The sequence below is a fragment of the Folsomia candida genome, unplaced genomic scaffold, assembly GCF_002217175.1.
Source record: "Folsomia candida strain VU population unplaced genomic scaffold, ASM221717v1 Fcan01_Sc003, whole genome shotgun sequence".
NCBI classification, from domain to species: Eukaryota; Metazoa; Arthropoda; class Collembola; order Entomobryomorpha; family Isotomidae; genus Folsomia; species Folsomia candida.
Genome location: NW_019091195.1, coordinates 7,013,653 through 7,038,174, shown reverse-complemented (window position 1 = coordinate 7,038,174; position 24,522 = coordinate 7,013,653). Strand labels below are relative to the sequence as shown.

Genomic DNA, 24,522 nt, shown 5'->3' with positions numbered 1-24,522 from the left:
TGCAATTTGGCATACAACCAAAAAATAAATAAATTTAAACCCCTTAAATTCTCTTTGTTGCAAGTATCTCTTTGTCTCTTCGCGAGAGGCGGAGTGAGTTCAGCGATTGGGCCAAGTCCACGTTTTTAAAAACCCAAGAGAACACAACTTTCTGTTGTCGGTTATTCCAATTTCTCGTCAGCTTCTACCATTCACTTTTGCCCTTTACTTTTGTCCGGATTTTTTCAGTTTTGTCAAATTTTTAGCATTCCCAATTTTTTAGTATTGACATCATCATAAAAGTGATTTATCCCGTTTCCGAAGTCCACAATCTCGTTCAATTTTATATTTGACTTATTGACGTAGGAAATTACTCTTTCCACGCGGTACATGATTTTTGAACTTAGACTTATTAGTTCAGTTTGTATTTTTCTTGAGTCGGTGAAAGTAAGAGATTGACAATTATAAGCCGTATAAAAAGGCTATATTTAAAAATTACTGATCGATGGATCTTCCAAATGGCAAAGCCACTTCATCTAAATCGTCTAAGAGGCATAGAAATCCTTTGGACTCGTCTAGTTGTAGGTAAAGTAAAAAATGTACAGATGATATAATGCAGTGTATAAATATGTAGTAGTAAATATATAAAATGGGCATGTGTAGTGTATTATGCGGAATACTGATGATGGGTTTATTTTACATTGTTTCAGCTTACAAAGTATAAATGGATCTTTTGCGAATCTCAGTTTGAATCGCTCGATTAAGAATTCGCATGAAAGCTCAAAAACTGCAAAGACTCCGGTTGTGGATAAGTCTCGTCTCAACAAGTCTGCATCTCGAAGTACGAAGACTCCTGTTGCGGATAGATTTGTTCCCGATCGAGGAAACTTTGAGATGGCTCACTACCTTCTGAAAAAGGCTGCAGATGAAGAGAATCAGAATCAAGGCGACAAAAAGGGAAAGCAGAAAAAGGAAGCTAGTCTGTATTCTCGTTCACTAACTGAAAGCATGTTGGGGGTGGCAGATTTATCGAGCGTTCGTATTCTAAGCTATACTCAGAAACCTAAAGCCCCTCCAGAGGTAGATACATATTATATAATATAATATAAGACTAGTGCTGTAATATAATTTATATTACAACACTAGTTTACTTACCGTATTTATTTATCTAATCTCTCATGAATCATATTTAAAGACTCTAATTAGATCCATTCGAATAACTCATGCATTTATTCACAGGGATATCAAAATGCTTTGAAAGTAGTGTACCAAGGATCGTCCGTTGTCTCATCTAATCCTGTCGTGAAATATCGTGTATATCCCAAATCACCTGATCGTGTACTAGATGCTCCGGACATTGTTGACGATTTTTATCTTAATTTACTGGATTGGTCTGATTCGAACGTGGTTGCGATTGCGTTGAAGGACCAAGTATATCTCTGGACAGCTCATACGGCTGAAATTGTCCGCATTCCATGTGATGTGGCTGAGAGGTATATTACACCTATTCATTTAGTTTACTCAATAAAGTTTTATTTTAGGCCTTTACAATTTTATTCTTGCTAACCTTGCAGCAATATGCAAATGGTGACATCAGTCGGATGGATGCAAGATGGTGCCCACTTAGTGTGTGCTTTAGACACTGGTCGAATCCAAATTTGGGATGTGGAGAGGACAAAACTACTCAGAACTTTACGAACTGATGATGAAAATGAAAGGATAGCTGCTCTGAATCTGAATGCACATTTACTAACACAAGGAAATCGTTTGGGGACTCTTAGAAATCATGATTTACGTATTGCTGAGCACGAAGTGATGACACGAAGAGGAGCACACTCTCAGGAGGTCCGTACCTGTATTAAAATTTGCACCCTTGTTACCACATAGATTGCATTAAGATTTACATTAATTGTTCTTCGTTAAGGTGTGTGGAGTTCGATGGTCTTTGGACGGTCGTTTCTGTGCTACAGGTGGAAACGACAATATCGTCAATATTTGGGATTCGATGAACATGAATAATACGTGCCAACCTGTTTGCTCATTTTCGGAACATCAAGCAGCTATTAAGGGTACTTGCCAGTTAAACTTTATTATGATCAGCGGCGATGCGATAGTTAGGTATATAACAAACAATGCTAATGTGTGTGTCTATTTACATAGCAATTTGCTGGTCTCCTTCTCACTCAAGTGTTTTAGCCACCGGAGGTGGTACGAATGATCGATGCATTAAATTGTGGAATATTTCAAGTGGAATGTTGCTGAAAAGCATAAATGCAGAGAGTCAAGTCTCCGGCTTAATTTGGAGTGAAAATTATAGAGAGATACTCAGTTCTCATGGGTTTACCAAGAATCAGTTAGCACTTTGGAAATACCCAGAAATGACTCAGGTACGTATTTATGCACCGTTCTCTACTTACTGTGTTTTAACTCTTGCTATTGTCTTAACTTGTAATGCAATAATTTTTGTAATCTAACTAAAGGTAGGAGAAATGCTTGGTCATCAATCTCGTATTCTTCATATGGCGTTGTCCCCAGACAAAACCACGGTTGCAACAGTTGGTGCCGATGAGACGCTTCGTTTTTGGAGAATATTCCCACCCACGAAAAGTTCAGCCGACTCGAAAAAGAAAAAAGTTACGTCTCAAATTATTTCTGGTTTTAATGCACTTCGCTAAACAAATGTGGTCTCTTTTTTTAATCACTGGACGAAATTCAATGCTCAATTATTTTTACTGTAATACTGGAAGGGAAAGTTTTTGATAACATTTATTTAGGTAATTTGACTGATATAATTTTAGTCGGAATGTCTAAGAAATGAGACGTCCAATGTGATATGTTTGATGAATGATTCAATCATTATGTACATAGAAGTATTCAACAAATGTCTTGGTCTATTGTAAATAGCTAATAGTAATATAAAATAATCCAATCTCAGAATCGTGGTGGACTATTTATTTCCGAAATCAAGTTAAACGGCCAAGCAAGTAATTTTTATAATTTCATTTTATTGACTGTACATGGTCCATAGAAAGTAAATAAAATACACCGAGATAAATCTAGAAGCAACTAAAGCTAATGAATGTTTTCATTCCTTGACCACTTGTTGATATGACACATCATACTTTCTCTTTTAGCAGCATTACCAACATTGACAGTTGGCTGAACTTTGGTTGGTCTAGTCGCTCGCACAAAATGTTCCAACTCTGAATAGCTAGAATGCTCGGAATAAGGTACTCCTGAATAATAGTAGAAACATAATGTAGGATATGAAGTATGTATTTTGAATTGTCTTAAAATTAATGTATTAAGTTACCTATGATTGTTACGGTATCATTGTAAAAGCTTCGGACGGTAGACTGATCCCCAGAAGAAGAAAATTGCCATCCTGTTGGTTTCACACCAATAATTTGCGTGTATTTACCATTTCTCGAATTCAAATAGTCCAAGAGGAACTGTAATAATAAGCAAAATGCAAGATATTAAAATAATTAAAAATTAAACATCAATAAAATAAAATAAGCGCACCTTTGGATTTATGCTAAACATTTGATGAACATGAATAGAAGCAGATTCTTCTCTATCAGACAAATACGATATGAATTTGGGATTTTCCAAAGCATGGATAATACGTCGCTTATCAGCATTCATGAAAACCTTCTCTCCAATCGCCTCCGCTAGACTGAAGTATACACGTTCTTTACCTTGTGAAATAGTAAATATTAAGTCCCGCATAATATATAATAATTATATATTATGTTTTATTTTATAATAATTATTATTATAAAATAAAACGTTGATATTATTAATTACCGATTACATATGAGCCACATACAATCAGTGTGTTTGGTCGACATTGTAATTTACGCTTAACAACTGTAATGAGTTCGGTTATAGCTTCTGTTTGAGTTGGAAAATTGTATTGCGGGTCGCAGTACCTTGAAAAATATATGCAAATATCGCATGTTTATTTTTGAAACAAATGATCATTATACTAAACGTTACACTGTACGTTAGTACTTACGTCGTGTCCAAGTACAAACAATCTATTTTCAGGCCGCGAAAAATCTTATTGTCAAGCATCCTTTCTGTAAATCTAAAATCACCGGTATGAAAGTACGTCGTTCCATTTAAAAGTCTAAAAACGAACATCACAGATCCAGGGCAGCTATAGTTGGAAATAATTTCAAGTTAAGAATCCGAAACCCCAGTTGGGAGTGTTTGAGTACATGAACAAAATTCACTTACTGATTTGCATGGATCAAAGTTACTTCTACAGAATCAATGACATAGGGTCTATTAATCTGCAGTCGCCTAATACAATGTTGGTCAACATTGAACTTCATTCGCACAAGTGTTGCTAAAAGTTAAGAAACAACTTGTAGCATAACATATAATATAACAGGTATGATTTTATAAACACTAAAATATTTCTACCCGTGGGAGGACTGCATACTAACGTTTTGCAAAACTTTTTGGATAAGCCTATGTAATGGTCCGAGTGAAAGTGGCTCAAAAAATAAACCTCAACTCCAGGAATTAAGCCGTAGTTGAAAGCATCAACTGAAAACCTTGTTCCTGTAGAAAGTCGCATGAATAAGCACACTAATTTAATAACAAAGTTAACCATTTGTTGTGTAACAAAGATAATTTATACCCGGCAGCTTCTTGTAAAACGGACAAGCTTTGATTTTGTTTCCGAATGGATTTTCTGTTTCGACTTGATTCAATTTGACAATATTGCCCTCGAAATCATCACTATCCATCACGACTGAATCATATGTATCTGGTTCAATTGATAATTCCTTCAAAGCATCACATAAATCTTGCTGCACAAACAAACGTTCCTGTTTTCTATTTTTAAATATTGCTGCCCTCTCGGATGGTTTCAAAAATATGTCAGGAATCTTAGCATGCGAATGTTGGATCGAAACTGATGTCGTTTCTTTGGAAGTGACGGTAGTCAAATCCGATGATGTTATCTCCTCGTCTCTTTTGGTTTCTAACGATGATAACACGGGCTCGCTTTCTAATGTATCCGCCTCATCCATAGTGTAATTGTTAAACGATTCCAATTTAGGTTTCTTATGAGGGCTTGCTTCTTCTAAATCCATTGCATTTACCAAAAAAGGTATATTTGTAATTTCAAGAATCCAGGTAAAAAATTAATTAGGTTCAAAAACTTACGTGCAGTATAGCTCAAAAAGTTCAAAACAGCCGGCTTCCTAATTACGCTTCGTTTGGCAACTTGCGCTGACGTTTTATTCGTTAATTTCGAAGATTTGAAAGACTTTTTTGATACAGCATCAGTGAGTTTATTGTGGATTGTTTTCTGGTTGCTTTGCATTCGTTGCATCAATCCGGACCAAGAATGGGATGATGATATCGATGAAGTTGTAGACACTTTGCAATTATTTAAATATATTGGTTGTGGAATAATAATTTCATGTGTAGTTTGAAATGATATGTTGTTAGATTCATTTTCTATCAATTCAGAAGGAGTGCTAGGGCATTGAACATCCTTCGCCTTCTCTTTCAACTTGAATGTAAATGACTGAGGGGTTGTTCCTAAAGTCGTCCTAAATTCCCGTCCAAACTCAGAATCTAGATCGGCATTAGTTGCATGAGTAGCTGAATCTCCATTTATGTCAGGTTCGATCTCACTGTCAGAAGTGTCAATCACTCGACAACCACTAATATTCACGGGGTATGGCGACGGTACTGCTAAGCTGGACTGAAATCTATTGTAGCTTTTCTCGGAGAACCTTGTTTTTATCGAAGGATTAGGTGTCACGAAATCGTCATCTGAATCAAGTATCACGCATGTTTCTTCAAAATACTTTTTTGTCACAGGTTTCAGTATTTTCCTCTTGGTTGTTGCGGACGTTGGGTTTCTTGGTCTCGGCATTTTCTGTCTGCTTTGCAGACGCGTGGAATCTGAAAATTATTTAAACCATTTGTAATATTGGCAGCATCATCATTTGTCCAAGTGTTGAACTCAACTTACTGAGACACAGCATGTGTCTCGGTTCAGCACTTGGACAATCAATGATTGATTATCAATCGGATCATACGTAGCTAATTAATTCATGATTAAATTGATCACCTATTTTAGTAATTTATTGTCACTCTGATTCGTACTGAAAAATAATAATATTCAGTATTAGTTCAACTACTAATAATAGTAATTTAAATTTAGTATTTTAGTAATATTATTATTTAGTAATTTAGATGGCATCATTACTTGCACAATTCACAATTAAATGTTTAGTTTAAAGTGTGAACAACAAAAACCGACTTACAAAACAAGGGGACGTCTTATCTGCATAATTGCAATTGTGAGCTATAATTAGAACTCAAACGTTTGTGCAATATTAAAAGCTTTTTCTAAAATTAACTGAATTAAAAGTTTCAATTTGAAACTTTGATATTCAATTTAAAAAATAAACGATCTTGCAGCTGGGTCCCGCGACAATCACAACACGAACAAGACGAACAAGAACAAGACGAATCTCTCCTCTCCTCTTCAAGTTGAAGACTTCCTGCCCGGTAATGAAACTCACTTCGCACTTCACACTTTTCCCGACAACTGATACAAATAAAACATAAAAAGAGTTTAATTTAATTGCTGAAACAAGTTTTTTTTAATTGAAAATTTAGTCAAACTATAATTTACTAGCAGACTACAGGCATAGGTACCGAGATCCATTTGGGAGTTATTTTTGGTAAGTTGTTTGTCATTTGCATTAATATAATTTTAGAGAACAGCGAATTCAGTGAACAAAAACCACAGATTTTGATGCTGCATTTTATTTTCAGCTGCCTTTGACAGTACTGGAACCTTTAACTTCCAGGTGCAGCCAAAATGTGTCGAATCAATGCGGCATCATTTGTGTGCTTTGTCCTGATCGTCAACGTCTTTGGGATAAGTTCCTGTGACGAAGAATATGAAGAGTCGCTTCGGATTCGTAGATTGTCAAGCGGTCACGTTCACGTTTGGATGGAATTTGTTATCGGAAGAAGCCCCTCCTCTAATATTAATCACACCTCCGTGTTTCCTCGAGCACTCTCAGAAATTTTGACAGCTCACAGTGTCGAAGAGCTCCATGTGAGTCTGACTCAGGGCCATTGGCAACTAGAATCGTGGGGGGATCCTCATCCAGCCCAAGTAGCCCCAACAGGGGCTCATGTCATCGCTTGGTTTTCCAGTAGTTCTTCAGAGTCAAAGTAAACACAAAAATCTTGATATTTGTATGTCCAAGTGATTTAAAAATTACGTCATTTTTTAATAAAGGGATGTAGATGCAAATTGGCGAGGTTTGACTAACAGACTGAGTGGATTAACTTGTGCTTCATTGAATTTCTTGGACGAGACAACGTCAACCGAGCCAAAATATGCGTACCGGCCATTGGGAAAATTAACACCGAAACAGGTTCATGTTCGTGTTGGCTCATTACCAAGAGAGTTCATTTGTACAGAGAATCTAACACCTTGGACAAAGCTTCTCCCGTGCGGCATTATGGTAATAGTAATAGTGGTTCACTTTGAAGTTAATGCTTATGAGTGATTTTAAAATTATCTTTAATTATATCTAGAGAGGGGTTGCCTCCTTGTTGAGAACAAAGCAGGTGTTCAACACCCATTATCACTCTGCCCATATTGGATACGTCCAAACTGAATTGTCCAAGCAATTGAAATTAAGTTTGTCCCTAGTCTTTGATAGTCCATCGTCCTTGGGACAGAATGATAATTTTGTGAAGAATGTAATTGGATCAATGGCAATTTTCCCATGTCATGCTTCCAAGAAAACAACGATCAAGCTTTGGGAAAATAATAAATGGAAGTCTATTAATCAAGAAGACTTAAATAATCTGAAAATAAAAGACGTGGTAGAAGATACATCAGATAACAAGAATCTAGTGTTTACGCCAATGAAGTACATGGGAGGTAGGCATATTATCTTGCTATAACTATTGTGAATGTGATGATGCCAACAAGGACTACAAATTTATTTGTAATAATGTATGGCTAATATTTTGTTGAAAATTCTTGTGTATATAGGGTATGGTCAAGAATACGGAAAAATGGTTGTCGAAATGACCAATCATTTAAAGGACGAGTTTCTGTCTGTGCTATATGTTGAAGTTTTACCTTGGTATATCCGACCGTATCTCCATACAATGTCCATTCAAGTTGTTCGTGGTCAACAAAAGCTTCCAGTCCCGCCAGGTTAGTGCACTCAAAAAGCATTCTTACTAGGTGCAAAGGATATTGATGTTTCTAAATAATAGGGGCTTACTTTCACTACACACCTGGAATTGATCGTAAGACACTGCACAAATTAGAAATGGATGTCCAGATTCCACCAGCATCAAAGGTCACCTTGAGTTTCATGGTTGAAAAGGGACACCTCAAATGGGACGAATATCCTCCAGATGCAAATCATGGATTTTATTTGGAGGCTGCTCATTTTGAAGTAAATTATACAAAAAATGATACCCCCAAAACGCGTCACTACTACTCACGGGTATTGCTCATCAACCTCTCCACTCCTGATTTCTCGATGCCGTACAATGTGATATGCTTAACCTGTACTGTGGTTGCTTTGGCATTTGGACCTATTCACAACATAACTACAAAACGTCTTCAACTCAAAGAAATTACTGGCAAAGCTGACAAATTGAAAATATTTTGGAGAAAGATATGGAAGAAAACTAGAGGAGTTTCAAAAGAAGATGTAGGTGTAGAAGTGGATAATAATTCAGAAAAAACTGATTTACGAGGAACAACATCATCTTCTAGTAGTCGTTAAGTCTAGTCTCTCCGTTTTTAACAAGTATACAAATTACATTGATTGATATGTTTTGTATTGATTTATGTATTCTCTCTTCTTATTCTTTGTGCCAAGTATTAATTATGACATTCATTTGTCAATGTTATTTATTTGTTTTACACCCTGATAAATATGTATACAATTAATAAATTTTCTAAATATTGTCATAAAATATTTTATCCTATAAATGGAAATCTTGGTATTGAAAACCTTTGTTTCACAAGATATCCTGGATTAGGACTAAAGATTCCACCCATTCCTGGAAATGGCGAATCTGGAAACGGGTTCACACGTCTTTGTTTTGGCAAAACAGGCCTGTTGAAATGTTGAGGCATGCGTGATGGTGGGGGCAAATAAGGTTCTGGTTCTGGTTGACGATATGTGTTGGAAAGAGGCTGAGGAAATTGAGGAGGTGATTGTTGGTTTTCATGGTCATATTCTTCTTCCTCGCCCTCGATATAGTCGTCAACCGGTGGAGCTTCCAAATTTTCCAAGATTTCTGGTCCATTCTGGCCTGATCCAGGTGGTGGATGGTTTGGTTCGAAAGTGGTTTGATAATTTTGTTCTTCAAATCTTGTTTGATGATCATTGTCATAAATATGTTCCTGTCTGATAACATCGTTAAGGGGAATGTCTCGTCCACGGTTACTACTATCAAGCAGAACAAGATATGCATTTTTTGGATCGTCCTCTATGTCATTATTTGCTTCGACTTCAGGATAACTTGGGGTATTTTCAGCATAATTTGTCGTTTCATGCGATAAGTTGTAGGCAGAATTCAGAGGCGGCTGCTGATATTCCCCGTGAGGTCCTTGTAAGTAATTTGGATCAAACTTTGGTGCATGCAACGTGGTATAACCCTCACTATGCTTGTAGATTGAATTATGCTTTTGGTGGGGTTCCTTCTAAAATTGAATTTAGATGACTTTTAGTGCTATATTGTAAGTTTCATGCAATACAAATTCAATAAGGGTAAACTATTACTTGGTGGGGATTTGATTCGTGCCATTTGCTAAGATCTATTCTTGGTAACACGTGTCCTTGACATGGGACGCGTGGGTTACTTTTAGAATGAATTACAATTTTAGAATTGGCAACTCTTGGAAAATGCAAATGCAAGTTTAAAAACTTACCGGTGAGGATCCGCAAGAACCATGGCATACACTTGAATAGTTTTTATATAATCGCCGTTGTCACATAAAAGTCGAGACAATTTGATCTTTTTGATCTCCTCAAGTTGTTCTATCAAATCAATTGAAAAGGATAAGCAGAAAAATCCATGTAAGTTTGCCACGAATATTAAAATTCTGGGCCTCCTCAGACACACGAAAAAATCGTCGCTTCGAAGTTTGCTTTGTTTTTCGCTTATCGATAACATGGCAAGAATTATGAAAATTGTAAAATTTTGTTTCGACTTCAGCTAACCGACCTTAACCCCACTTCTGAGTTGAGTTTCTGTTCGCTTATCCCAGAGCTCGCTTATCAGGAAGCAAGCGAAAAACTTAGCGAAATTAGAAACGACGATTTTTTCGTGTGTCTGAGGAGGCCCTCTAAAAATATGCCTAACCCGAAGTGAAGCTTGATGGCAGATTCGGCACTTCATACCAATGTCGGTCTCCATACCGCAGAGCTTGAAATTGTTTTGCAATGATGCAGCCGAATGTAGGACCAACCAAGGAACCATGAATTGGAATTTCTGACACTCCTCCGGACCACAAATCGATATCTTGGGGGGCCCTATCACCACCGAAATCAATATTTCAATTTACAGCAATTAGAAGTTCGATGTGTTCTTTATGATTACACATTATCATTCAAGACTTGCCTGTAAATAGTTTTGTACATTGCAACCGTGTCATTCCTCATGATTCCAACAAGGTCTTCCCAATGTTGCACCGTAGAGAGTCCACACATTTTTCGATATTCCGTGTAGCCTCTAATTGCATGGTCCCTTCCGCGCTGAATGTTTATAGCAGCCAAGTCCATTCCAAAATGCTTATGCGGTTTCTTAAACAGCAATGTTGTAACCTAATGAAAGGCAGCAGCCATCAATTGGTTAATGAAGCATCACCGAACTAAATCTTTGAAATTCACCTGTTCCGTGACACCTTCATCCATTGCTTGAGCCAATTGGTTAACCATTCCTAGCAGATACGTGTCTACATACCCTGGTTTTAAGATGTCAAATGGCTGGCGAATTAAGCGACTTAATTCTTTACTGTCTATGCAGAATTACGGTCATACACCATTCTTAGCTGATTTTAAGTCACATATAGCATCAAAAATATGAGGAAACCTTATGTTACCTATAAATTTATGAGCTACAGACCATCTTTCAATTCTGTGTGGTAGCAATGAGTGACCAAATCTAAACGCGGCTGTGATGAATCCTTCCGTTGCCGAAGGGTCCAAGTTGGGGTCATATCCATTCCAAAATTTCCCCTGAAGAGTTGGGCATACAATCGTTCATTCATATATATCAATATAATCGTTTGAATGTAATATTATTAAATGCTAGAGCTACGAAATTATGCTACCTCTTTATCGACAGAGATTTGAAACTCATTCAATAATCGTTTCCCCAACACCATTGGCAAAAATTCTTCATATGTGATGTGTTGAGTAATTGCAATGACAATGCGCCTGGTTTCCTGTATCAGAAAATTAATTATTACATGAGTATTAATTATTACTTGAGTAATAATCAATTTGTATCTGTAGGTAGTAATCTCACTTGAAACAATCTTTCGTCATCCCAATGTAAATTAATCTTTGCTAGCTGCCAAGCAATTCGGTTATGTTCACGCATAAAAACTGTATGAAGGACGGTAAGGACGAGTTGCTCATTTACTCGGTGATCCCCTATTGTTTCATAAAAACGACGATGTTAGAGCAAATTACATACACAATTTTGAGTTATTATTATGACACCTGCAAGAAAGCAATAAACATGCTCGTTTGGCCGTATGCATCCTTCATCAGGGTGGTCCAGCTTCAAGGGGAGAAGATTTTTTAGACCGATTTTGTGAAATTCAGGCAATGAGTCAAGCATTCCGTATTTTCCTGTTCTTAATTTTGTACTCAAATATTCCTCAGAACCGTAAACGAAATTTGCGTCCAGAAATGAACTAATCGAGTTTAATGCAGTTCTTGGACCTTAGAATGCAATTTATTATCAGCATGTGCTACGTTTAGTAGATTATCATGATGATTCTCACCCAGCCTACAGTTTGGTCTTACTCCTGAAACTGATCTAGCAAAATTCATGCAATGTTGGTGGTGTCCATAATAAAATTCGTCATGGTTGGCGATCTGAATTGGGAAGCAGTTATGATGCAGTTTTGCATCAGGTCCATCTTGTAAATACTTGCAACAATCAGGGTCCCTCTTCGTGTATGGATCTATGTAAAGGGAATACTAGCTCTTTAACAACCTGTCATATTTAGTGTTGACAATTTCCTGAAATGCATGAACAACTCAAGTGTACCTTTTGTCTCTGCGGTTAACGTTATGTCATGGTCAACTAGCTGCCCCCCTTTAGTCAATCAGTAGAATCGTAGTTATATAAATCCATGTCATATATGTAGTAAATTAATTATAATGTCACTTGCAGGCAATTAGCATAACCGTCACTGTGTGATCATGGACAACATTATCTCGGTGCATTTTGCTGCTGACAATTCTAGCAGGGGGCAAATATGTGGCGTCTGGGTCTTTGGGGTATTCTATGCCATCCGGACTAGAATTGTGCATTACATTATTTTGAAATTATGTATTAATAAGGTCGTTATTGACCTTACATTCGTTAAAACGAATTAACAAAATTTACCGATCTGCAGGAATGAGATATCTAAATGGAGTGAATGTGCTTCCCCACTCGGGGAAATTGAGATTATTACACCGACCATTTAGCTCACGATATATGCTGAGCTGCAGGAATTATTAATTTTAGTCACTTATACATTATGATTTGTATGCTCGTTTATATTTTTTACCGTACTTTGCAATCTTTTCTATTTCGAAATTGTAGCGGACAAAAACTCCAAACGTCCGTTAATTCAAGGTCCAGTTCAGGAAGCAGTTTTTCGATATGTTCCTGACTGATTTCAAATTCTTTAGCAATGTACTTTGTCGTCTGAGTTAATACCATTCCTAGTCGATCCACTTCATCCAAATGATGTTGTGTTTTATGGGGCGGAAATGAGATAGGGTACTTGAGACCAAAATACTGCCTGGCATCTCGAAACGCTCGATTAATTGATGCCAACGGTATGCACAAGGCATCTGCACGAGGTTCTCTAACGAAATTTTAAAAAATGATGTGCATACAAATATGAATATATGTAGATAAATGTATATAATCTATATATTTGTATGATTTCTTACAGCAATGCACACGGACCGCTTGCACCAACATTTGTCCAAAACTGGATATATAACATCAGCACAAAAAGTGCACTTTGACAGCCCATGTAAACCATGATTATATAATTGGCTCTAATCTAAGGAGTCGCCAGTTACAAAATGATGGTTACTTGCTTAATACTCATATCTATACCCTAGTGAAAATTAAATGTTAAATGCTAATCACATCTACCAAAGATATGTACTTCCTCCTGCATGCAAAATATTACTAATACAACTTACTAGTCAGGTATTAATGCTAGGATGACACTTGTGTTTTCTAATGCTAACAGATAATAAAATTGTATGCACGGTGCATTTTTGTCCCTTGCAATTAGTTTCCTGAAGAACACACACTTTCACTCACTCACATATCTAAATAAGTATTACGATAGATTAAAGGTACATGGATTATTACTAAGCGTTGAAGATCAACTGGCAAAAAAGTATGTCATTTTCAAGTTAAATATCATGATCGGCATCCTCTCAACTTTCCTTCTGAGCACCTCCGAATATGCCAACTCTCACAATTTCGTATCGTGTCTTCGTGAATCGATCAATTCAATGGAACAGTCTGATTACATTTGGTTAGTTTTCGATCGATTGATCCATTTTGCTCAATTAAGACAATCTTTTACAACCAGTTTTAGTTTTATTGTAGATTTTATTGCATTCATTATTTATTTACAATTTTATTGTTTACTTTTCGATTTTCAACGTCGAACTTTAGTCGTCATTCATCGTTTACTTTATTATTGCTAACAATTTTTAATTGCATAAAAATTATTAATATTCTATTTTGATACTTTCCATTGTCAATCAAGCCTCTCATCTTCAGGATCACTTAAGATTGCTAAATTTAACGATGCACATTTCAATATTGGCACTAGAGTTATTAGCTTTCTATTAAAATAAGGAACTATTGGCGAAAGCCGCAACGGAGGCTCAGCCCTACGTCTCTATACGATTGCAAAAAGTATTATAATATCTTATCCACGCATCATTTTGGTTAAGAATGAATAGACATTTAACCGAATTAATAATTTAAAACATCAGACCCAGTTGTCAGAATTTTTCGTACATTTTTTCAAGTAGAATCTGGTTATAATAATTGTCACCAATAAAATCTCAATCAAACCATCATGTCATCTATTTAATTAGCTCGAGACAAAATTCACCAGTCAAACCTGTATGGAGTAAATGGAGCTATGAAATGACGACGCGGAATGCGACTGTGTATGAGACAAAGGCTGGCTGCATTGGCCGGTGGTGGTGAAGAGGGCAGAGTTTTCGTGCGCAGACCAGAGCGCATTTTCTCTCACTCCGCTTGCACAATACAACAAATCCACCTCAGCAGATCCTCCATTTATATTTATTTAACTGGGCAGTTAAATACATTTGTAAATTCCTCGTATACAAGGAAGAAGGAAGAAGACGCTATTTTGCTGACGTGTTTTCCAGTTGTGCTTCGTCAAGGAAATATTATATAGTTAGTTGCTCGTCTTCTAGTCCCACTAGCAAATAAAAGTTTAAATTTTGACAACCCCGATTTTCTTGTTTTTGAAAAAGTAATTTTTGTCGTCATCATAATGTCTGCCAAAGATCGTCGCCTATACGTCGGAAATCTACCAAATGATGTCCGATCAAAGGATATCGAAGACCTTTTCCGCAAGTTTAAGGTGATGGATGTTAACCTCAAGTAAGTAACGTCACAAAAACGTAGAATGCAGTGCACGGTCTACTCGCCAGTAGTGTAGCGAGAAAAATTAATGCAAGTATTATTTTTATCTATTATTGCAGGCTCCCTCGGGGTGGGTTGCCCTTTGCGTTTTTGGAGTTTGAGTCCTCAAAGGATGCTGAGGACGCGCTGCGACGACGAAATGGGTACAAATTGGATGGTTATCGAATTAGAGTCGAGTATCCTACAGGAAGTGGTCCAAGGTAGTTACACTTTATAAACAACCAATTATATAAGCAGTTGTACACCGACAGCAGATGTAACATTTTATTACGAACCCTACAATTTAATTTAATAAAATTTTAGGACTGGTGGGGGTGGCGGTGGTCGAGGTGGTGGTGGACGAGGTGGGCGAGATGGAGGACGAGATGGTGGGAGGAGACCTGGAGGTGCTGCGTTCAGCCGAAGTGAATTTCGGGTTAAAGTTGAAGGTTTGTTCACATAAATTACAGATAGGGTTATAATACATAATACATGCTATAGTTTATAATATACTATTTTTCATTCAAGTGATGTGTGATGTTGAAGAATGATATTATCTGAGCATTACACATTAAATCAAGAACAGTTTTTTTAATATTTATATTTTCTGATTCATCTTTGTCCCTAAATAATTATCAAACAAAAGTTACAATTTTGAATTTCCCCTTCCTTAAACGTAAATGACTTCGTCGTCTTAAGTACAAGTAGATATGAACGTCATAATATTAAAATTATTAACTAGATGCTCAAGTTTTTATTCAATAACTTTGCCTACAGACGAAGGGCAACCTTGCGGTTCAATATCAAATTTTTTTAAATGATTTTTATTTGAATAATCCAAATTATTGATTTCCCCAGCCAGCCAGCCAGAGGCAACCAATATCAATAGTTTAAAAAGGAACGATTCAGCCTTGACATACTTGTATAAACATTACAGCAAATTAATTATGTATTCCATGTTTACCTTGCTTTATGTATCGTCGTACACATTGTGTTTTATTTCCTCCTATCATATTGATTAATCGATCTTTTAGCGATGATGAGAGAATGAGTTGATGATTGACCACCAAATTTATATGTGTTTAGACTCTTTGGAAATTCTCAAGTCACTATTTCAATCGTTAATGGGCTCAGTTGGCAGAGTGAATTTCTGGTATAAATGGAAAGAAAATGAAAAGTGGACAGACAGACAGACAAACATGTCGGATGAAGGGAGCAGGAGACACAATGACTAGAAACTAACTAAGAAGGGAGTGAGAGAAAGAAAGCACAAAGAAATGCTTAGGTCTCATTTGGGCGGCGGCGGTTCTTCTGTCCTGAATCTGCGGAATCTGCAGCGAATTGGCGGCGATGGGTCGTGTGCACTATTTTGATGTTCCTCTTGCACGGGTGCACCCTCTTCTACTAGTCTGGTCGTGGGAGGAGAGGAGCATTTTGTCATATCGAGTTGGAGAGGCCTCATGAAAATGTGGAGAAAGCTGTCAATGCGAATATTGTGGATATCGATCGATACGTTTCACACACTCGCTCACTCAGGGTATCGCGGACTCTCGTGACGAATTAATGACCGTCAATTGATCAAATCATGCTTGGTAAAGTTGGATTGGAGACAAAAAACTGGAGCCAACTCATTAGGAATTGCGCCCATTGTGTGGTTTCTTGAATTGTTGCAACATGAATGATGTTGTCGTACTTCACATCATCCTCATGTTGGAAATTCATGGCACATGTCAGGAGCACGCTTTGATATTCAAATATGGTAATTTTTCTTACAAAACTTTCTGCAATTCGTCATTATTCTTGTCTTGCGCCCGATCATCAATATTTTAGGTGATTGATTATTATTGAATTTTTCAAGTTTTATTTCATTCCATTCTCGAGAGCTTCATTATTAGTTACTAATAATACGATTGGAATTTTATAGTTGATCCGTTCTTGAATCTGTTTTGAGCTATTAGTTTTTCTCTTTGGTTTTTTATTATCAAAGTGTTGAGTAGAAATGTTGTGCATGAGCATGCGTTTATTATATACTAAACATGAACGATAACAACACATCAGGGTTCAGTTAAAGTTGTATAATCGACAATTATTTATTATTGCGAGCACTCTGTGTGTAATATGTTGTCAATGTATTTCTTTTTAATGCATACATTTTACGTAATATTGTTTTTAATGCTAACTAACTATTTATTATTTGCTTCTCTTTCCCTACATTATTGACCTCAAAGTATACCTACTAGTTCTAGTGTTTTTATAGCGTTATACCATAGTGAGTGGGACTGACTGAATGCATGCATGAGGAATATTCTGCTTTTTAAATCTTTACTATTGCGAACTAACTATTATTATACCATTTTGGAAACATCGACCGTATATGAAATTATTGTTAAAATATGGCTGCTCGATATAATTACTATGTTTCGGCATATTTATATATGTATGTATAGGATTTCTCCGGTTCATCTGCTATTCGGAAACAAACATTCGTCTATTTATAAGAAGACGTGGTCATTTGATGCGTTGTAGCACATCGATAATTTTCAAATTCTTCATGTAATCTTCAGGAATTCCTCCATCTGGGTCTTGGCAAGATCTCAAGGATCATATGCGAGAGGCTGGAGAAGTTTGTTATGCTAACGTGTCCAAGGATGGAACAGGAATTGTCGAATTCGCTCGATATGATGACATGAAGTATGCTATCAAGAAACTCGACGACTCGCGATTCCGATCACACGAGGTTAGATTTTTATATTTTGTTTAGATTACGAGTTTATATAATAAATGAATCTTTCTTTTAATTCAATGAAAACTATTAATTGCAGGGGGAGGTGGCGTATATTCGAGTTCGAAAGGATTCTGAATCGGGATCCCGCTCTCGATCACCTCGAAGCCGGAGCCGCAGTTATTCCCCTGCTCCAAAGCGTTCAAGGGGTTCTGCTGATCGTGAGAGTCGTTCACGATCTCGATCCAATGATTCTCGTCGTTAAGAGGTGAGAACGAAAGAATGATATATTACACATTATGCACAAATAAGTAAGAAATTATATAATAATTGGTAATTATTATTTACAGTTTGCTGTTGGTTTCAAGAATTACGTGATTCAAGACGGAAATGAATTAAAAACAACAACAGCATTTATGTACTTTAGTTGTTTGGTGTATTGGCGTCTTTGTATTAAGTGTTGTTCTTTTTCTTATTTTTACTATACAACTTTCAATTATTCATTTTATATTCTGGTCTGAACACGTGATTCACACGGGTTAGTGTTTTAAGAATCATGAAAGTTTACTGCTATCAAGAGTGAAATATCAAGAGTTCATTTTGCAAAATTCAAATTGTTTCAACCAACTGTTTATTTTCTGAATAAACATTTATAAAATGTTAATTGATATAATATATACTCACACATTTGTTAAATTTTCTTGAGTTTTTTACATTCATAGACCAAAAATCAGAGCGTAATGAAACGAGCCGCATATTTTAAACCTTCTAAAGTCTCTTCCGCCGTTGGAATAATGTATTGTGCAGGCAACAAAAAGCCAAATCTTCCTGTATCTCGGAGCTCATAAGTGTACGAATATGTAATGTTTGCAACTTCGTACGCCCAGTCATCTGCACATCCAGACGTGGGCCCTATAAGTAATTTGCGATTTGAATCGTTTAAAATTTTCAATATATAGTAATCGCCCACTCTGACAAATAATTTAACTTATATGTTAAACTAAATTTACCTAGAATTGATCCACTATGGCCAACTGTGAACGGCGTTCCATGAATAGCTTTCATAGCAGATTCCATGTCTGTAGCCAAGTTCTCCTAGAGTAACAGAATTCGCATGTAAAACCTTACAACTGAGATGTGGCGTAAAGGCAAAATGTGCCATTTATGCACTAAGCACTAAGCACTTTCTCAGCGAAATTACGTACAAATGCATTTATAACTATTAATTAAAGTATGAAATTGCATGAATACCATCTCGGGAAAATCGGCAGGGAACGTTTCATTGTCAAAACTGTACGGAATCAAAATGTATTGTCCGTAGCTATGTACAGTAATATAAGCCCTCCAATCAGCACTATTTGTAGTGCTTATCAAGTATTCTGCAAGTGACCGAACTTCTGGTTCTGACCATGCATTTGGTCCTCTGTAATTGTTGGAACACTTGTCATTCGAGGTTCCATTACCACCAAACTTAAACTCGAAATTTCTGTTTGGATCTATAAATCATAAGCATATCATTGGAAAACAGTATACTCATCGTGTGTCATGTGTAATATACATAAGCATATTTATGACATACCAACACCGATGCATCCAACGGGTGAATTGTGATTCTTTCTTGTTTTTCGCCACATTCTGTCCACGTTACGAGAAAATTCGTAGAAAATTCGTAATCAGGATTAACGATTGGCACGACATAAATATCCACGTCATTAAGAAACGTGTTTGAAGGATTTCTGCACAAATCATTCATAAAATAGGTCACCGTTGCAGGTGAGATCCATTCCCGTGCGTGAAATGTACCGTCGACCCACATGGATGGTCTCGGGTTGGGATCAGAAGAACCATTTGTGAATTTGTAAACCTTCAAGTCACGACCTTCTGAACTACTGCCGTAAACTTGAGACGAAATATCAACATTTTCTCCACAATCGAGAGAATCTGCCCATGCAATGATCTATTTTTAAATGGTTAATTTTTGGTTATTTAAATAAACATTTGTAATGATGTATTAATTATGAATATAAAATTTTAGACCAACTTCGTCATAGCTGTAATATGAATACCAGTCAATTTCGTCAAATCGTCGAGAAGGTTTGTGATTCTCAATGGCATGACGCTCTGCTGCAACCAATCTGAATGCATCCAATATTGACCAATTTTAAACATTCATTTGAATGAAGGGTAAATAAAACTAACTAACGTTTCAACATCTTCAATCATGACTTGGTATTGAATTTCGTATTCCTTGAATGTATTGAGGATTTCGTTCACCTTATCCTTTTGAATCATTATGTCCACATTCTGATATATTGCAGCGTCGGTCCAAAAATCTAGGTCATTGTCTGCCTCTAACCATTTCAGAACATCCAACTGTTCCAATGTCTCTGGAACAACTCTGTACACTTTGTGCCTAGGAAAATGGATCAGGGATGAGATATATAGAAATATAAAAGAAATGCGATCTTAAAATTAACAAGAAGTTACCCATTAAACTCACGCACAGGAATTATTGGATTACTCCACAATTCCCAGAAAAAGCTTTCCACAAAACCGACTACACATATTGTAATAATGATATATTTAAGCATTTTTATAAATTGCAACGTCAACGCCGGAGGAACCCAATTGATGGATGAAACTTCAAACTCGCAGGACTATGTTTATATATGTAGTTCAATATCATTTTAATACGTTGTAAATTGTGTAGGGTCAGATTAAGCATAAAATTATGTAAATGTTTATACATCCAATCCATTATCTAGGATTAATTATATTCCTGAAGCACTGTTCATGGAATTTCGTCGTGTACATGTGCATATTTATACACAACGATTTCACAAACAAAACCAAGTCGATAAGTTATAAAATACTATAATCCATAGTGTCATAAAAGTGTTTTTGTAATCGCATTCCCGGAAGGTAAATGTAAGTCGTTCATGAACGTATGTACTTAATTTGTGGATGATCAATCATTTTTTTGATTGGAATTAGATCGCATTCCAAATTTATCACTGATCAAATAATCGCATTACTGATTGAACACAACGCAACAACCCAAAGGTAATATGCAATTTCTGACATTCTGAAGGCTTTACTATTGGCTGCGGTACCTTAGGGGTACATTTACTCACAGTTTGATGTACCATATATTTTACTACCCTATTTTACCACTCTACCCTATTCAATATCTTTAAATGCAAATTTCTAAAATGCCATCAATTTCATGAGTTTTATGATGAATTCAACTTTTGATACTTTAATATAAAGTTAATTTTTGATACGACAAAACCTCGAACTTAGTTTATTTACTTGCATTTTTCAAAATAAATTTCCTCAAAGAAAATAAATAAACTAATTTTTTCAAGTTCAGGGTTTTGAAGTACAGAAATATTAACTTACATTTTAAAGTATCAAAAAAGTTGAATTTATCTCAAAACTCATGAAATTGATGCTATATTTTAGAAATGTGTATTAAAAAAGTTGAATAATAGAAAAATTTATGACCGAATTATTCCACCTTAAATTATTTAAGGATCAGGATTATCCACTCAAATTCGCTTATCTTGAATTGTGTAAATTATGTACAGATTAAAATTATCACAGGATCGCTTATAACATCTGCACCCAACGATCCACGACTTTTATGACCCCCACCGGTCCAAATCTTTTTTGATAAAGCTATCTTCGGATGATGCATTACCCAGATAATTGTTTTCAACAAATTTGGTTAAAAAGAGGTAACACATTCGAGAGTTATCGGCTGACAGACGGTCGGACAGACATGACGATTATTTACATAACCCTTGCTTCGGGTTTAAAAAATTAAAAATGCTCCGTATTGCCTACCTCAGCGCCAAGCCTTGCATGAAAAATATAAAATTCTGATGCCTTTCACATTTTTTCATGAATTTCCAGTGGATCTGTTCCGTTGCCTAGTCAATTCAATTGAGGACACGAAAAATTGAAAGTCAATTCAACTCAAAAGTTTGTAGTTTTTGACTTTCGTTGGTGTCTGTGCACAGAATCGAATCAACTATACGGCACAAAGGAACAAAAAGGATTCGTATAAGGTGTCATTCCTGACAACTGTGCAATGTTTCGAAATACTTACCAGTCCGGATTTCTCTCCGTATTTTACGCAATCGGGTGCAAACCTTTGAGCATTTGGTGCTCCAAGGTGCATTTACATATTTATTTTGAGTAAATCTTTTGTGTCGCATTTTTCACATAATAATTTCATTTAGGTTATAAACGGTCACATCAAACGCATTACGGATCCTTGCATTCGCTCAGTGACGCTGGAAATTGTTGGGAACAATGTTACAACGACGTACATCTCCACACCAATTTGTCCTTGGAAAAGTCTCGGAATTCGCCTTCCATTTCTGGTTCTCATCGTCAAGAATTTGAAACGATACTTTACATTCGAGGTGGAGGTAAGAATACTACAGAATTGCATATGCAAATAAGATTTAATTAAATCAACGACACATGAGTTTAAATATGTTAAGGTTTTCAATTTAGCCAGATTTATCATTGATTTTCTACTTTGTATGATAGGTTTTGGATGACAAGAACTTTCGGCGTCGCTTCCGGTCAAGCAACTTTCAGTCATGCACTCGAATCCGTCCCTTCAACTGCACCATGCCTTTGCGCCTTGATGATGGATGGAATCAAGTTAATTTTACAACTAATTGATCCAAATACATTTCACGATATTTCCTAAAATAATTATAGGTACAAGTGAACCTGGCAGATTTTACCCGTCGTGCATATGGAACCAGTTTCGTTGAAGCAACCCGTATTCAAATCCATGCAAACTGTCGATTGCGTCGTGTTTGTGAAATACATGTTACTGATTAAATATTAAATGTAATGGCTCTTAATAATTAATCGCGAATTCATCAGGTCTACTTTTGCGAGCGGTTGTACGGAGACGAGGAGCTTCCTGATGACTTCAAAGTCTTTGTCCTCAACGCAACCGGAGTCAAGCCAGAAGATGTGGAACATATGTAACGACCGTGTCTGTTCTAAAAAAACTATTTTGAATCCGACCTAACAAAAAATGGGAAGATAAATTTTCTTCTGTCCTCTCTGAATTTTATAAACTATTAGAATTTTTATTGATGCTCACGAAAGTTTGAGGTAAATAAACTAACCTCGGGATATATGTAAAAAAAATGGATCATTTATTCGTAATGATTTAATCGGTTGTAATAGTTATCGCATGATAATCCCAGGATAAAAAGGTTGTAAACTTTAAATTCACTTTATTACTTCAGTAAACTTTTGCAGACAAAGATGGGTTACAATATAAAAAACCATTAGTAATCATTAAAATCTGTAATTCTTATTGCAAGTAGGTAGTCCAAAAATAACTTTTTGTTAAAGATTTTTGCATGGAACAAAACTCCATACAGATTCCATGAGTTTGGTGGGTAATGAATGAGAGCAAAGGGTTGGATTCATTTTAACACTGTCAGTGTGGCCGAGTGGTCTAAGGCGCCAGACTCAAGAAAAATCTTGCCATACACAGTATGGTCTTGTAGAATTCTGGTCCTCACTGAGGGCGCGAGTTCGAATCTCGCCGCTGACAAAATTTTTTGCTACCAAGATTTTGCATGCAAATTGCAATGCAATAATTCATTTAAGCAGCAATCCACTGAACCATTTTTGCATGCAATTTACGGAGAAGATTTTCATGAAGATTTTCATGATGGATGAAGCCAAACACATGAATGGCTTGGGTCATGATGTGTTGATCTTGCAAAAAATCTAGAACGAATAAGCCTGGCGTACTAATTGTATGTGCATTCTTATGAATCTATTTAGCCTTAAATAAAGATAAAATTAACCACTTTGAAAAGCTGAATAAAATATATTGTTTGAAAATTGTGGAATATGTGGAATATGATGTGGATATACCGACGTAACAAAAATTTTTGAACACAGAACGGACTGCTATCCTATTAGGCGTGTCACCTAATTTGCATAAATCTCACTGTGGCCATTTTTACGGACTTTCCACGTTAAATAAACTACGAATTCGTCAAAATATGCAATTAGGTGATTAGCACAAATAATTTGGCTATATTCATCTAGCTATTGGTTTCATCCATCATGAAAATCTTCTCCGTAAATTGCATGCAAAAATGGTTCAGTGGATTGCTGCTTAAATGAATTATTGCATTGCAATTTGCATGCAAAATCTTGGTAGCAAAAAATTTTGTCAGCGGCGAGATTCGAACTCGCGCCCTCAGTGAGGACCAGAATTCTACAAGACCATACTGTGTATGGCAAGATTTTTCTTGAGTCTGGCGCCTTAGACCACTCGGCCACACTGACAGTGTTAAAATGAGCCCAACCCTTTGCCCTCATTCATTACCCACCAAACTCATGGAATCTGTATGGAGTTTTGTTCCATGCAAAAATCTTTAAAAAGAAATTTTTTAGCCAACAGGCCATTTATGAGTGCTTAAAAATCGTTAAAATAATCAACAATACTTTACAAGACGTGATTGGCAGTTTGCATAAGTTTAAATACGGGTTGCTTCAACTGCACGACTGGTAAAATCAGCCACTTGTACCTAAATTTTTTGCAAATATCGGAAACGACACACAAAGTGTAGGTTTTTCATCAAAACCTATCGTAAATTCCAGTCATAAACCTGACTGAATGAATCGATAATTTCAATTTGAGATGCAATCTACTTGGGAAATGGGATGCAATATAAAAGAATATAGTTGCAATTTTGAAATGCAAGTTGCAACAACTCATGACATCATACTTTGCTTGGAATGTCTATAGACATTGAAAGTTTGTGATGATTTGTACTGCGGGAGTTAGTAAAAAATACTTCGAG

At 36.2% G+C, this 24,522-nt stretch overlaps 7 protein-coding genes, 1 long non-coding RNA gene and 2 other non-coding genes across 14 annotated transcripts; 5 read left to right on the top strand and 5 right to left on the bottom strand.

The window, feature by feature from the left end:
- The first annotated feature begins 105 nt into the window (after positions 1-105).
- LOC110846381 (cell division cycle 20.2, cofactor of APC complex) lies at positions 106-3,041 on the top strand. The gene is made up of 7 exons (XM_022093106.2): positions 106-564; positions 690-1,059; positions 1,219-1,472; positions 1,554-1,824; positions 1,904-2,048; positions 2,140-2,366; positions 2,460-3,041. Exons 1-7 carry the CDS (start codon positions 485-487, stop codon positions 2,652-2,654), a joined length of 1,542 nt encoding a protein of 513 aa, XP_021948798.1. The 5' UTR covers positions 106-484; the 3' UTR covers positions 2,655-3,041.
- Positions 1,112-1,686, bottom strand: LOC118435107. The gene is made up of 2 exons (XR_004834510.1): positions 1,547-1,686; positions 1,112-1,483 (listed from the first exon to the last, which is right to left on the bottom strand). It is a non-coding gene; the product is annotated as an uncharacterized LOC118435107 (long non-coding RNA).
- On the bottom strand, positions 2,965-6,444 carry LOC110846379 (DNA cross-link repair protein SNM1). 2 transcript variants are annotated; one of them, XM_022093102.2, is made up of 11 exons: positions 6,279-6,440; positions 6,083-6,116; positions 5,164-5,913; positions 4,634-5,080; positions 4,414-4,554; positions 4,225-4,336; positions 4,001-4,144; positions 3,790-3,914; positions 3,505-3,680; positions 3,293-3,431; positions 2,965-3,215 (listed from the first exon to the last, which is right to left on the bottom strand). In XM_022093102.2, the coding sequence occupies exons 3-11, from the start codon at positions 5,882-5,884 to the stop codon at positions 3,052-3,054; spliced, it is 2,169 nt and encodes a 722-aa protein (XP_021948794.1). In that variant the 5' UTR covers positions 5,885-5,913; positions 6,083-6,116; positions 6,279-6,440; the 3' UTR covers positions 2,965-3,051. The 2 variants fall into 2 exon arrangements, with proteins under 2 accessions (XP_021948794.1, XP_021948796.1); XM_022093104.2 differs by lacking the exon at positions 6,083-6,116 and having other exon boundaries at positions 6,279-6,444.
- LOC110847056 (GPI transamidase component PIG-T) lies at positions 6,431-8,984 on the top strand. 3 transcript variants are annotated; one of them, XM_035850424.1, is made up of 7 exons: positions 6,431-6,525; positions 6,637-6,701; positions 6,796-7,203; positions 7,271-7,499; positions 7,573-7,924; positions 8,039-8,206; positions 8,269-8,984. In XM_035850424.1, the coding sequence occupies exons 3-7, from the start codon at positions 6,842-6,844 to the stop codon at positions 8,787-8,789; spliced, it is 1,632 nt and encodes a 543-aa protein (XP_035706317.1). In that variant the 5' UTR covers positions 6,431-6,525; positions 6,637-6,701; positions 6,796-6,841; the 3' UTR covers positions 8,790-8,984. The 3 variants fall into 3 exon arrangements, with proteins under 3 accessions (XP_035706317.1, XP_035706318.1, XP_021949594.1); XM_035850425.1 differs by lacking the exon at positions 6,431-6,525 and having other exon boundaries at positions 6,533-6,701; positions 6,831-7,203; XM_022093902.2 differs by lacking the exon at positions 6,431-6,525 and having other exon boundaries at positions 6,533-6,701.
- On the bottom strand, positions 8,900-13,610 carry LOC110846902 (peroxidase). 2 transcript variants are annotated; one of them, XM_035850422.1, is made up of 16 exons: positions 13,197-13,610; positions 12,811-13,108; positions 12,640-12,740; positions 12,422-12,549; positions 12,298-12,345; positions 12,029-12,211; positions 11,742-11,966; positions 11,545-11,672; positions 11,348-11,461; positions 11,117-11,252; positions 10,905-11,032; positions 10,636-10,838; positions 10,378-10,547; positions 9,944-10,052; positions 9,795-9,873; positions 8,900-9,712 (listed from the first exon to the last, which is right to left on the bottom strand). In XM_035850422.1, exons 1-16 carry the CDS (start codon positions 13,289-13,291, stop codon positions 8,987-8,989), a joined length of 2,871 nt encoding a protein of 956 aa, XP_035706315.1. In that variant the 5' UTR covers positions 13,292-13,610; the 3' UTR covers positions 8,900-8,986. The 2 variants fall into 2 exon arrangements, with proteins under 2 accessions (XP_035706315.1, XP_035706314.1); XM_035850421.1 differs by having other exon boundaries at positions 8,900-9,715; positions 13,197-13,609.
- A 913-nt stretch (positions 13,611-14,523) lies between these two features.
- Positions 14,524-18,326, top strand: LOC110847058 (serine/arginine-rich splicing factor 1). The gene is made up of 6 exons (XM_022093904.2): positions 14,524-14,913; positions 15,015-15,155; positions 15,259-15,383; positions 17,499-17,671; positions 17,757-17,924; positions 18,007-18,326. Exons 1-5 carry the CDS (start codon positions 14,804-14,806, stop codon positions 17,919-17,921), a joined length of 714 nt encoding a protein of 237 aa, XP_021949596.1. The 5' UTR covers positions 14,524-14,803; the 3' UTR covers positions 17,922-17,924; positions 18,007-18,326.
- On the bottom strand, positions 18,127-20,487 carry LOC110846901 (carboxypeptidase B-like). Its single transcript, XM_035849161.1, has 7 exons — positions 20,144-20,487; positions 19,860-20,069; positions 19,698-19,791; positions 19,232-19,613; positions 18,908-19,152; positions 18,667-18,751; positions 18,127-18,568 (listed from the first exon to the last, which is right to left on the bottom strand). The coding sequence occupies exons 1-7, from the start codon at positions 20,245-20,247 to the stop codon at positions 18,387-18,389; spliced, it is 1,302 nt and encodes a 433-aa protein (XP_035705054.1). The 5' UTR covers positions 20,248-20,487; the 3' UTR covers positions 18,127-18,386.
- Positions 20,488-21,472: 985 nt separating this feature from the next.
- LOC110847943 (cilia- and flagella-associated protein 20) lies at positions 21,473-23,998 on the top strand. Its single transcript, XM_022094994.2, has 5 exons — positions 21,473-21,836; positions 21,904-22,095; positions 22,220-22,336; positions 22,397-22,495; positions 22,568-23,998. The coding sequence occupies exons 1-5, from the start codon at positions 21,753-21,755 to the stop codon at positions 22,673-22,675; spliced, it is 600 nt and encodes a 199-aa protein (XP_021950686.1). The 5' UTR covers positions 21,473-21,752; the 3' UTR covers positions 22,676-23,998.
- Positions 23,138-23,255, top strand: Trnal-caa. The gene is made up of 2 exons: positions 23,138-23,175; positions 23,211-23,255. It is a non-coding gene; the product is annotated as a tRNA-Leu (tRNA).
- Trnal-caa lies at positions 23,887-24,004 on the bottom strand. Its single transcript has 2 exons — positions 23,967-24,004; positions 23,887-23,931 (listed from the first exon to the last, which is right to left on the bottom strand). It is a non-coding gene; the product is annotated as a tRNA-Leu (tRNA).
- Between the last annotated feature and the right edge of the window lie 518 nt (positions 24,005-24,522).

Excerpts from the sequence above, each read along its gene's own strand:
- LOC110847058 (XM_022093904.2), top strand. The coding sequence starts at position 14,804 with ATGTCTGCCAAAGATCGTCGCCTATACGTCGGAAATCTACCAAATGAT. Across the intron at positions 14,914-15,014 it reads GTGATGGATGTTAACCTCAA|GCTCCCTCGGGGTGGGTTGC; the intron begins GTAAGTAACGTC and ends CTATTATTGCAG. Across the intron at positions 15,384-17,498 it reads ATTTCGGGTTAAAGTTGAAG|GAATTCCTCCATCTGGGTCT; the intron begins GTTTGTTCACAT and ends TGTAATCTTCAG.
- LOC110846381 (XM_022093106.2), top strand. The coding sequence starts at position 485 with ATGGATCTTCCAAATGGCAAAGCCACTTCATCTAAATCGTCTAAGAGG. Across the intron at positions 1,825-1,903 it reads GAGGAGCACACTCTCAGGAG|GTGTGTGGAGTTCGATGGTC; the intron begins GTCCGTACCTGT and ends TTCTTCGTTAAG. Across the intron at positions 2,367-2,459 it reads AATACCCAGAAATGACTCAG|GTAGGAGAAATGCTTGGTCA; the intron begins GTACGTATTTAT and ends ATCTAACTAAAG.
- LOC110847943 (XM_022094994.2), top strand. The coding sequence starts at position 21,753 with ATGTTTCGAAATACTTACCAGTCCGGATTTCTCTCCGTATTTTACGCA. Across the intron at positions 21,837-21,903 it reads TGAGCATTTGGTGCTCCAAG|GTTATAAACGGTCACATCAA; the intron begins GTGCATTTACAT and ends AATTTCATTTAG. Across the intron at positions 22,496-22,567 it reads CAAACTGTCGATTGCGTCGT|GTCTACTTTTGCGAGCGGTT; the intron begins GTTTGTGAAATA and ends CGAATTCATCAG.
- LOC110846379 (XM_022093104.2), bottom strand. The coding sequence starts at position 5,884 with ATGCCGAGACCAAGAAACCCAACGTCCGCAACAACCAAGAGGAAAATA. Across the intron at positions 4,337-4,413 it reads AGTATGCAGTCCTCCCACGG|CAACACTTGTGCGAATGAAG; the intron begins GTAGAAATATTT and ends CTTAACTTTTAG. Across the intron at positions 4,145-4,224 it reads ACTTTGATCCATGCAAATCA|CTGCCCTGGATCTGTGATGT; the intron begins GTAAGTGAATTT and ends TTCCAACTATAG.
- LOC110846902 (XM_035850421.1), bottom strand. The coding sequence starts at position 13,291 with ATGGTTTACATGGGCTGTCAAAGTGCACTTTTTGTGCTGATGTTATAT. Across the intron at positions 12,212-12,297 it reads GTTAACCGCAGAGACAAAAG|ATCCATACACGAAGAGGGAC; the intron begins GTACACTTGAGT and ends CCCTTTACATAG. Across the intron at positions 10,839-10,904 it reads ATGAAGGTGTCACGGAACAG|GTTACAACATTGCTGTTTAA; the intron begins GTGAATTTCAAA and ends GCCTTTCATTAG.
- LOC110846901 (XM_035849161.1), bottom strand. The coding sequence starts at position 20,247 with ATGCTTAAATATATCATTATTACAATATGTGTAGTCGGTTTTGTGGAA. Across the intron at positions 19,614-19,697 it reads CATATTACAGCTATGACGAA|ATCATTGCATGGGCAGATTC; the intron begins GTTGGTCTAAAA and ends ATTTAAAAATAG. Across the intron at positions 18,752-18,907 it reads CTGCCGATTTTCCCGAGATG|GAGAACTTGGCTACAGACAT; the intron begins GTATTCATGCAA and ends CTGTTACTCTAG.
- LOC110847056 (XM_035850424.1), top strand. The coding sequence starts at position 6,842 with ATGTGTCGAATCAATGCGGCATCATTTGTGTGCTTTGTCCTGATCGTC. Across the intron at positions 7,500-7,572 it reads TTCTCCCGTGCGGCATTATG|AGAGGGGTTGCCTCCTTGTT; the intron begins GTAATAGTAATA and ends AATTATATCTAG. Across the intron at positions 8,207-8,268 it reads AAAGCTTCCAGTCCCGCCAG|GGGCTTACTTTCACTACACA; the intron begins GTTAGTGCACTC and ends TCTAAATAATAG.